This window comes from Rhinatrema bivittatum, chromosome 13 (assembly GCF_901001135.1).
Source record: "Rhinatrema bivittatum chromosome 13, aRhiBiv1.1, whole genome shotgun sequence".
Classification (NCBI taxonomy): domain Eukaryota; kingdom Metazoa; phylum Chordata; class Amphibia; order Gymnophiona; family Rhinatrematidae; genus Rhinatrema; species Rhinatrema bivittatum.
In genome coordinates, this window is record NC_042627.1 from 12,521,846 (window position 1) to 12,533,915 (window position 12,070).

At 42.0% G+C, this 12,070-nt stretch overlaps 1 protein-coding gene across 5 annotated transcripts in view; it reads left to right on the forward strand.

The window, feature by feature from the left end:
- The window catches only part of CCDC33 (coiled-coil domain containing 33), a 294,341-nt gene that overhangs the window by 73,064 nt on the left and 209,207 nt on the right, over nucleotides 1-12,070 (forward strand). For all 5 annotated transcript variants that reach the window (XM_029574706.1, XM_029574707.1, XM_029574704.1 and 2 more), the window contains one exon: nucleotides 7,186-7,349. In XM_029574706.1, the coding sequence (XP_029430566.1) occupies nucleotides 7,186-7,349 (164 nt within the window). The remainder of the gene's footprint in view (nucleotides 1-7,185; nucleotides 7,350-12,070) is intronic.

The following is a 12,070-nucleotide window of genomic DNA, read 5'->3' on the forward strand; positions in this document are numbered from 1 at the left end:
TTTTTGAAGGAGTTAATAAACATGTGGATAAGGGTGAACCGGTAGATGTAGTATACTTGAATTTTCAGAAGGCGTTTGACAAAGTTCCTCATGAGAGGCTTCTAGGAAAAGTAAAAAGTCATGGGATAGGTGGTGATGTCCTTTCGTGGTTTACAAACTGGCTAAAAGACAGGAAACAGAGAGTAGGATTAAATGGACAATTTTTCTCAGTGGAAGGGAGTGGGCAGTGGAGTGCCTCAGGGATCTGTATTGGGACCCTTACTTTTCAATATATTTATAAATGATCTGGAAAGAAATACGATGAGTGAGGTAATCAAATTTGCAGATGATACAAAATTGTTCAGAATAGTTAAATCACAAGCAGATTGTGATAAATTGCAGGAAGAACTTCTGAGACTGGAAAATTGGGCATCCAAATGGCAGATGAAATTTAATGTGGATAAGTGCAAGGTGATGTAATTAGGGAAAAATAACCCATGCTATAGTTACACAATGTTAGGTTCCATATTAGGTGCTACCACCCAAGAAAGAGATCTAGGCGTCATAGCAGATAACACATTGAAATCTTCGGTTCAGTGTGCTGCGGCAGTCAAAAAACCAAACAGAATGTTGGGAATTATTAGAAAGGGAATGGTGAATAAAACAGAAAATGTCATAATGCCTCTGTATCGCTCTATGATGAGTCCGCACCTTGAATACTGTTTACAATTCTGGTCGCCGCATCTCAAAAAGATATAGTTGCGATGGAGAAGGTACAGAGAAGGGTGACCAAAATGATAAAGGGAATGGAACAGCTCCCCTATGAGGAAAGACTAAAGGGGTTAGGACTTTTCAGCTTGGAGAAGAGACGACTGAGGGGGGGATATGATAGAGGTCTTTAAAATCATGAGAGGTCTAGAACGGTAGATGTGAATCGGTTATTTACTCTTTCGGATAATAGAAAGTCTAGGGGGCACTCCATGAAGTTAGCATGTGGCACATTTAAAACAAATCGGAGAAAGTTCTTTTCCCTCAACGCACTATTGGAAACAGGATGCTGGGCTTGATGGACCCTTTGTCTGACCCAGTATGGCATGCTGGATCAGACCAAGGGTCCATCAAGCCCAGCATCCTGTTTCCAACAGTGGCCAATCCAGGCCATAAGAACCTGGCAATTACCCAAAAACGAAGTCTATTCCATGTTACCGTTGCTAGTAATAGCAGTGGCTATTTTCTAAGTCATCTTTAAAGCAGGAAATGGACTTCTCCAAGAACTTATCCAATCCTTTTTTAAACACAGCTATACTAACTGCACTAACCACATCCTCTGGCATCAAATTCCAGAGTTTAATTTGTGCGTTGAGTAAAAAAGAACTTTCTCCGATTAGTTTTAAATGTGCCCCATTCTAACTTCATGGAGTGCCCCCTAGTCTTTCTACTATCCGAAAGAGTAAATAACCGATTCACATCTACCAGCCACAACATTAGAGGAGAACCTCTGCCTTGGCTATAACTGGTTGAGTGACTCATTGCACAGGGTTGCTTGATCTTGTGACTTTCTTCCCCCCCCCCCCCCCCCCCCGCCACACACACCCAATTCATTAGGTTAAGTAGTGTTCTTCATTTTTCCTTTAAGGACCCCTGTATACAATATACATTGCGAAGAAAACCAGCACCATGTTTCCAGGACACATTACCTCTCCTTTCTGAGTGCTGGCTTATATTTATTTGGGGGCAACAAAACAGGATTAGCAGCCACATGTCCAAAATTGGATTTCTTTATTGCAAGGTAACACGAGTGTGTGAAAAGTGCCCAAAAATTTGCCTACTTAGTAGTACTTAATGAGGGATAGCAGGAAATCTCAGCCCTAGATCTAGTGGTACCCTAGTGATATCGAGGATGGGAGAATCCCTCTGAAGATCCAAAGTCTCCAATGAGACTGTCTCTCTCACTCTATAATATAATCAAAGGGCTCCATCCATATGGCTCTCTCCATATAGTCAACTGAGAGCTATCCTGAGGAAGCAGATTCCCTTTAAACATGGCAGCACCCCTTGTGTATCATGGCACCAGGTCACACCCCCCCTAAGGCCAGCCCTGCCTGAAGCAAGCCCAGATATTCTTCTTGCAGTTTGGTTTGATATGTGGTCAAATATATGGGGGTTCCTCATCCCATTGTAAGGGGGGGCTAGGTCAGTGAGCCTCTTGGGAATGCATACCAGACATGTTTTCATCCTACTAATAAAACATTCAGAAGGCTGACCATACAGTGTGACATATTAGGATTTTTTTTATTTTGTTTTATACTGGTCTTTTTCTGGCATTTTGTTTTTAATTGCACAGGAAGTAGATTGTAGAGAAGACTTGATAAAACTAGACACACAGGATTCCATCACATATTAACAATCATCATATGGCCAAAAGATATTTTTCTTTAGTGCTGAAAAAGGATTTCACAATTAGTTTTTAACTGGGAGATCATTCCAGGAAGCCATGCCAGCATATGAAAAAAAAAAATCTTTGTTTTATCTAGAATAGTTCTCTTATTTCACTGGGCACGTGTTCCCATATTACTGACTTCCCAGTCCTCTTGGTGCTGTTTCAGCCGTTGACTTTAATGTCTTATTATTTTGATATCAAACAGTAATCCAATCACATCTGAGCACATTAATGTTACCTGTACTGTGGATGCAGAATGAAGGAGATGAAGCAATAAAAGATAAAAGCACAATATAATTTATCTACTGTGTATATGGATATCATTATTAATATGAATATAATAAAATTACACAAGTGTATTATTCAAAATAGGACTATGGAGGTTTTTGTGTTCTGTTTAATGATCTGAGTACATGCCAGGTCAGTTGTGAACTGGATTTGTTAATTTGTCATGTCCCTATGGTAGATTGTATTGCTTGATTACTCAATAGGGGTCGTCGAGCACTACAGCAAGATGTCTTTGGGGAGAGGGATGCTGCTAGAGTTTCCATGATAGGAGGTTAAGAGCATATTGGACCAGGGCTTAGCAGCTCCCAGTTTTGCAAACACCTTCTTTCTGGCATGCCACTCCCTCCTGGCCTGCAGACTTTGACGTTACTGGCAGTGCTGACATTTAGGACTTGGAGCTGCCTTCCAGGATGGCAATGAGAAGTGTTTTGGGCAGAGAAGTTGGGATACTAACTGGATCTCTTCCTTCCCGGTCCTCTCCCCCCTCCCCCAAGAGAGAAAGTATGGTGGCATGGTTTGGAGCAGAGCTGTCCTTCCCCACCACAAATCAGGAATCCTACCCCTTGTTTGACAGGACTCGACACACTAATATCTCCAAAAGGGATTTTGGGATACAGCCAAAAACATTGCCAACTCCTTGGATTAGACAAACATTTTATCCTGGCTGGAGGCATGGGGAAGGTCTTAGATGTTATTGTTCAATATATTATATATTATTGTTCAATGTTCTTTGTAAAAAACCCCGGTCTGACTTCCCAGACCAGGGCTATCTTTTCGTTTCATGTAAACCGGACTGATTTGTATTATATACAGGAATTCCGGTATATAAAAATAATAAATAAATAAATAAATAAATAAATAGATGTCCTGTAATCCTTTGCACCCCTATTTTTCTGTCATTCTGTGAAATTAATGTAGGGTTTCAATCCATTTCCTATCAAACACATGACCATATCAGTATTGGCATGCATTTGTCCCTTAGCAGATAGTCGGAACCTGAGAGGGAGCAAATTGAATAGTCATAAAAACTGAATTTCTCCAGTGCTTTAGATGTGATCCTTGAGGAATGGAGTTGAGATGCCTTCGCAAGGCAGTATAGGGAAGCTTGTTCACTGCCTGTGAGCTTCCTCATCCATCCTCCATCTGCATTTCTTTCATCTTCTTTCTAAAGAATGATATCCTGAATCTTTAATCATTCTGACACGTAAATGCCTTGCGAAGAGGGATAGTTACCCCCAATAATGCCAGTATGGCAATGTGCTGCTTTGCATGCTCAGGCGCCTCAAAAAGGCCAGAGTGATCTGAAGTCCCACCCCTCCCATCTCCCTTTCCAACCTCACCCCTTTGACAAAATATATCCTCCTAGCCTCCATAACCTACCCATCTCAGCTCTCGCCCAACTCCTGCAAGTGACAGCAGCATAACTTTGAAAACCAATCGGCTGGCACTGAGATGGCATTGGACCGAGAGCCTAGAGGTACTTCGGTTCTACTAGGCCACCAGGTTTTCAAAATATGACCTAGAGAGAGGGCTAGGGTGGGGGATTTAAAATGTTGGGGGGTCTGAAGGCGGGAGGGGGGGGAATTTTGTCAAAGGGGCAGGGTTGGAAATGGATCATAAGGGGCCATGCACCTTTTATTATTATTTTTTAAAATATTGGCACCGGGGCCGGCAAGATTTATTTATTTATTTATTTATTTATTTGTTTGTTTGTTGAGTTTTATATACCGTCATTCGGTGAAGCCATCATAACGGTTTACAAAATTTAAATTGTAACTCTCTTAACAATTGTGCATATTAAACAGAGGTTAAACATTTCAAGTCCAGAAAGTATCATTATGTGGGAGGAGGAAGGTTTGTTTGGTTCTGGTTGGAGAGACGTTATTTTGAGGTTTTTGGATGAAAGTTCGATTGGGAGTTAGGATGTTCAGAAGTATGAAGGTCAGTGTAGAATTTGTGAAACAGCCATGTTTTTAGGTCTTTTTTTGAATGTTTTGAAGTTGGGTTCTCAGATCTTTAGGAAGGGAGTTCCAAAATTTAGGGGAGGCAATGGAAAAGGCTCTTGTTGTTGTCAAATGTGCATCTCTGATGGGGGGGGGGGGGATGTTTAAGCATCCTGAGTTGTTTGAAAGTAGGTTTCTTTGAGGATTCTGGGGGGTTATGTTTAAGCCATTTAGTCCTTGATAATCATTGTTTAGAATTTTATGTATGATGGTCATTGATTTGTGTTTGATACGTGCTTTAATTAGGAGCCAATGAAGTGAAATCAATATGAGCGTTATGTGTTCATTTCTCTTTCCTCCTGTCAGAACTCTGGCTGCTGAGTTCTGCAGAATCTGGAGAGGTTTGAGGTTTGAATAAGGTATTCCAATTAGTAAGGAGTTGCAGTAGTCGAAGGTGGAGAAAATGAGTAGTTTAAAGACAGTTCTGAAATAAGGGTTAAGAAACGGTTTTAAATGTCTTAGGGTTAGAAGTCTGTGATATCCTTTTTTAGTTTTATTTGATATGTGGTTCTTGAATGAAAGCTCTTTATTGATGATAATTCTGAGGTTCCTAGTGTCTCTTAAGATGGGGGTCTCATAAGGCCCTTGGGATGATTTTCACACTTGGGGGGATGGAACTTGAGGCCACTCTGGGTCTTTAATAAGGAGCAACCATCTTGCACAATTTAAGGGGGTCTACTAACCTGCGGTATTTTTCTCCATGCTATTTTGTGATCAGGGAAAATATTGAAGGCTTTACAAATCTGCAGCACTGTGTAACTGCTTAACAAACCTGCAGGATTTTCCCTTTTGGGAAAAATACTACAGCTTAGTAAATGAGCTCTTAAGGCAATGGAGTTAATGGAAGGTGAAGTGACTTGCCCAACGTCACAAGCAGCATCAGCGGGAGAAATGGAATTTGAATGCTTGCTTCCCTGGTTCTCAGCCCATTGCTCTAATCGTTAGGCTGCTACTTCATGTTCTCTTCATCCCTAAATACCAGTTCTTTGGGGCCGATGTAATAAGGTGCTCTGAAGCTGCTGCTTGTTTGTGTGCACATGTACGCATGTTTGTACACGCGCTTTATTTATTTATTTGTGAGTTTTTTTTCTATACCGAGGTGTGGTACAAGCTTTCACTCCGATTTACATTTGTAACAACTTTTTCAGTATAACGTTAATAGCAGAGATACCAGAATAACAGTCATAATAGTGTAGGCAAATAAACAGTATAACGTTAATAACATAAGTCATAATAGTGTAAGCAAGTAAACAGTATACCGTTAATAATATAGGCACTAGAATAACAGACGTAGCAATGGAAATAGAAGATATTGAGTTGAGGTTGAACATCAAAATAACAATAATAGTGGGTGTAATGTGTGTTAGTTTGCATGTAGTGCACGAGCAGCCTGATAAGCGCCGGCTAAGCACGTATCTCAGCTTCAGAGTGACCAGCTTAGCAAAGCGCTTTTCACGGCGTCCAAGGTAGGTGCTTCCCTGGGTGGACAGATACACGGCCAGAAGAGCGGCAACATTGTTGTGAATTAGCATCCATGAAAACATTTGCCCTGTTTTCTGCAGCATAGTTATTGGAAATATTTAAAAATACTTTCCAGGGTCATACTTTCACTTAACAGGGAGACCCGTTCGTTCACTCGCTTTTATGCGTGGATTATCGGCACGGGTTTTGTGCACGGATGTGGCCGCTTATTACATAGGCCCTTACTGTGTTAGGTTACGCGCATGTTTCATTTGCATAATTTGATTTTTTGCATCCCGCGGAAGCGGTAGCTTCAGTCGCGCGCAGTGATCAAAACCCGCACACATAACAAGCGCCTGTTTGCCGCGGGTCTTATGACATCGACCCCTTTGTATGATTTCTTAGACCTTCTATCCATTAACACACTCCTGCATTCCTCTCTCCAACCCTCCATACACTCCCTCTACCTTTCCCTTCTGCCATACACACCATCCTTAGTACCCACACGGAACCTCCGAAACACTCTTTCATCTATCCTGTTACCCACACACACAAGTTTTCCCCTATCATCTCTCCATATGTGCATTCTTGCTCTACTCCATCCTCCTTTTCCAGCACTGTCTATTCACAGGCTTCTATTACTCCACTCACAGCTTTCTTTCTCCTACTGAAAAGCTAGTAGGCTAACATTAAGCAAGATTTAGGGATGATACATCAAATCATGAAGCAGCAATTGAAAGTGATTTAGGGAACTGTTATTCACATTCAGTATAGAAAACATTCAAGAAATTAGAGACTAAGAGTATCAATCAATGCTTTATTTATATAAAGTATGTAATATATAAATTGTTACCTTTTCAGCTTTGTTCAAAGTGAATTGTGTTTTATATCTAGCATGAAATGCTAAGGATTTAAGCCTTCTGTTAAATTTCAATTTTATTCCACCACACAATATCAGGGACATTATAAATTAAATATTCCCTTTGATAGGATTCTGCCTCTGCTTTATTTCAGGTCATTGAGGTACCTCTGCCAGAAAATGAGCCCCTGCCCACTTCCGAAAATGATAATGTCCATGTGTCTCGTCCTGGGACGGAACTTGTCACCATCATTGTCCATGGTGCTGCCAACCTGCCAACCTGCAGCAATGGCTCCATTCCCCGGCCTTTTGTTACAGCGTGAGTACCTGCTTCCCTTTTGTGTGCTATAGATATACGAGTGCAGTTGTGTTACCTAGTGTGATTATAAGTAGTCAGTAACCATGTATGGTCGTGCTTGTTAATGTAGCTGATCATATGGCTTCTGAAATTCCTACAGTCCTAAAAAAATGTAGATGTATGCTTTGAGAAGTTTATCTGCTGGAAAGGTTTGCATACATGTAAGAAAGTATGTGGACTGCAAATGAGTATGCAAAGTGAGACTGAATAAAAGTAATACAGGAAGTAAAGATGTGAGCGCAGGGAAAATGTAGGATTAGATCTATATAAGAGATGTGAATATTGAAAAGAGTACTACTGTATGCTTTAGGGAAGTACCAAGCAGCTTTTCAATGGTGAGCACCGGGCCCTTGTGGCAAAAGTGGGGTGGAGCTTCTTTAACTGGGAATTTTAGCATAGATTTAAAGACAAAGGTTGTTGAAATATTTTTGAGGTACTACAGTATTTGACAGAGTTAAACAAGAGTTTTTATTGCAGCTGGTATTCTATTTTTTCTCATCCATAAAATTTAAAACATGGCAAGATCACTCCAATACAAAAGTAATAGGAGCTGCTTGACTGTAGCCAAGGTATGTCTGCCTCAGGCAGGAGCAAATATATTTGAATCTTTGGGCCCCCAGAGACAAATAAAATGTGTGTACATAACTAGAGGTGTGCATTTGTTTTTAAACATAATGAAAAATGCTACAAAACTCTTGTGTTTTGTTTAAAAATTAAATGAACGCATACAACCTGTTAGAGCGCAACGCAAAACTCACCCGCCTCAGGCGCTTTCCCACTGCACTTAACGCCACTGCCAAATACAGCAGCAGGCCAGCAGCCTCCTCCAAGAGGCTTGCAACGTGGGACATGCTCCATTTTTGCGCTTCCCCCTTGCCGTGTTGGATGCCGCTGCCGGAAGTTTCCAGGGAAGACGTCTACAGCAGCTATTATTTAAGGGCCAGCCTCCGTGTTGCTCTTTGCCTCAGTGATCTCTGCTGCTGTGCTTGGATTGTTGTTCTCCTTGTCCCTCTCTTTCTCCTTGACTCCTGATCCTGCCTTGTGGTCTCTCTATTAGTGTGAGTCTTTTTCTTGTCTCTCTTTTGGCCTCAACCCTCTGCCTGGCCCTGGACTCTGGACTCTGCTTGCTGCCTGCCTCAACCCTCCGCCTCCCCTGCACTCTGGTCTCTGCTGGCCAGTTTCCTCGACCCTCGGCCTGGCTCTGGACTCTGAACTTTGCTTTCTACCTGCCTTGACCTGGCTCTGGAACTGGGTATTGCCTGCCTCCTGCTCCAATTCTGGTACCAAGGTAAGGCAGTTAGATCCTTCCACTTGGGTCCACAGTAAATCTTAACATTTTGCCAAGGCCATGGATATGGTAGATCTGACAGCCTCACAAGCCATCCCTGGTCTGGCTACTCTGGTCCAACAACAACAGGGAGTTTTGGATCAAGTAATAGGAGTTCTTGAAAGATTTGCTGCACGAATGGATGCCCTTGCCATATCAACACCTACATCCGCTTTCCTCATTCCATCTGCAAGCCCCATTCTTTGATTGTCACCTCCTCAATGTTTTAATGGAGAATCTCAGCAATGCAGAAGTTTCATTAATCAGTATAAAATGCACTTTTTTCTGCAGGCATCGCTGTTTCCTACTGACAAAACGAAGGTCACTTTCATCCATTCCTTGCTTGAAGGTTTGGCACTAGCCTGGGCGTCTCCACTTCAGGAATGAGATGACCCCTTATTTAGACAACTTGGACCAATTTCTTTGGGACTTTCATTTTGTATTTGACGAACCAGGATGCTCAACCTCTGCAGCTTCTGATTTGTTACAAATCCAATAGGGCTTTCACTCCGTTGGAGAAATATACTGTTCAATTTAGAACCTTGGCCACTGAACTACGGTGGGGAGATGATAGTCTTATAGCCATCTTTCATAAAGGACTATCTGAATCCATAAAAGATGAATTGGCTAGATGGAATCCACAAGGCACGGTAGAAGAATTAATTCGACTGGTGATATGTCTGGACCTTCGGTTTCAGGAAAGGTCCTGGGAGATACTGCCACTCGTCGTCTGGTACGATTAGTGCCCACCTTTCAACACCTAGTCCTTCTCACTAAACCCCAGGAATCTTGATCTACCTTGAGGAACCTATGCAAGTAGACTGAGTCAGGATTTCGCCTGAGGCATGCCAGCAACACAGACAATATAATTTCTGTCTATACTGTGCTGGTGTCGTCCATTATGCTGCTTCTTGCCCCTTGAAGCCGGGAGACTTTCAGATCTAGGGTTGGTAGTAGAGGCCACCCTAGGTCATTCGGCCTCCTCTCCACAGATCTTAATTCCCATGAGTCTTTCTTTTAATAAGAACCTCATACATCTTCAAACCTTCCTAGATATGGGGGCAGCTGGAAACTTCATAGAAGAAAGATTAGTGCAGTAGTACCAAATTCCCACCGAAACTTTGAGACCTGCTCTTATGGTTTTGTCTGTCTCAGGGCAGCCTCTGGAAGGGAGGATTATCCAAATCATGAACCTCTGCCTATGAATACTGGCTTTTTACATTAGGAAATGATCCGTCTATGTGTTTTACCCTCTGCGGTCAACCAGATAATTTGGGATTACCATGGTTAATGCTGCACCAGGCCCACATTGATTGGAGCTTCTTCCAACTGGCCAAATGGAGCCCCAAATGCCATGAAAATTGTTTGCTCCAAGTGAGGATTCCAGTGCTTAAAATTCAGCGTTCAATTCCAGCTCGACCCAGACTACCCACTCTTTATACGGAATTGGCTGATGTTCTCAGTAAGCAACAAGGTGAGACTTTGCCCCACATCAACACTGATTGATTGTTCCATCAAATTGCTTCCTGGGAAGATGCCCCCTCATGGAAGAGTGTACTTTCTGACAGCTCCAGAAACAGAGGCCATGAGTCAATATTTTCAGGATAATTTGGCCAAAGGGTTCATGAGATCATCACCATCTCCAGTAGGAGCTGGGTTCTTTTTTGTTGGGGAAAAAAGATGGGTAACTTTGACACTTTGACTATGGAGGGCTAAATGCCATTACTAAAAAAAGAAATCTGTAACCCCTGCTACTCATTACAGAGCTCTTTGATTGATTTAGGGGAAGCTCAGATATTTACTAAATTAGATCTACGAGGAGCTTATAACTTTTAATTCTTATCTGAGGAGGGCTGAATGGAAAACCGCATTCAACACTCGGGAAGGCCATAACAAATATTTAGTGATGCCATTGCCATGCAGTGCCCCTGCAGTATTTCAAGCAATGGTAAATTAAATATTTTGAGATCTCTTATATTCACACGTTGTCGTATATTTGGATGACATTTATTTTTTCCAAGATAGTGGATCAACATCAAGACCATGTACAACAAGTTCTACAACATTTGCGAGAACATAAGTTACCGTATTTTTCGCTCCATAAGACACACTTTTTTCCCCAAAAGTGGGGAGGAAATGTCTGTGTGTCTTATGGAGCGAATATTAAAAAAAAACAACACTACAACCAATGTTTGTTTTTTTTTGTCCCCATTCCAACCCTTTAAATGTAATTAACTACAACTCCCCACCCTTCTGACCCCCCTCCCCCCACAAGACTTTCCAAAAGTCCCTGGTGGTCCAGTGGGGGTCTGGAGCGATCTCCTGCACTAGGGCCATCGGCTGCCAGAATTCAAAATGGAGTCGATAGCCTTTGCCCTTATTATGTCACACAGGGAATACCGGTGCCATTGGTCAGCCCCTGTCACATGGTAGGAGCACCAGATGGCGCCGGCCGACCATGGAGTTCAGTTTACCACCCGTTATTGGAGAGATCTATGTAAACATTTTGGAATTCACCTCAACTTCTCCTCAGCATATCATCCTCAGTTTAATGGATTAATGCAACAAACTTATCAATCACTGAAAACCTTTCTGCGATGCTATGTGAATCAATGTCAGGACGACTGGTCTTCCTTGCTTTTATGGGCTGAGATGTGCCATGATAATCATATTAACCAAGCTACAGGGATATCACCTTTTTACTTAGTTTTCAGATGACATTTTCGAGTACCAATGCCTATAACTGCATTATCATGTCCAGCTGTCAGTCTCGTTACTCAATAATTATATGACCTATGGCAGAATACGCATCAGCTTCTGGAACAGGCTGCAACTCAAGCTAAAAAATAGGCGGATAGAAAGAGATGTCCTGCACCACTGTTCCATCTGGGAAAACTGGTGTGGCTAAGCACCCGTAACCTCCAATTACAGATACTCTTATTGAAATTCGCTCCATGGTTTGTGGGGCCTTTTCAAGTTGATTGACAAATAGGAAACATCACATATAAACTCGGACTACCTTCCACTCTTTGAATTCACGATGTTTCCATATATCTCTTCTCAAGCCTTCAGTTTTGTACTGGCCATCTAGAAAGTTGTCACGACACGCAGTATGAGGTGGCTGACATTCTGGATGTTAAGAAAGGAAGGAAAAACTGCAATATCTTAACTCCTGGAAAGGTTATGGCCCTGAGGAAAACTCTTGGGAGCCTGCCACTAATATTCAAGCCTCTCAAATTATTCACAAATGTCATCAACATTTTCCACTTAAACCCAGGCCTAGGAATCTGGGAGAGGGATCTTGCGGGTGAGATACTATTAGAGTACAATAGAAAACTCGCCCACCTCTGGCGCT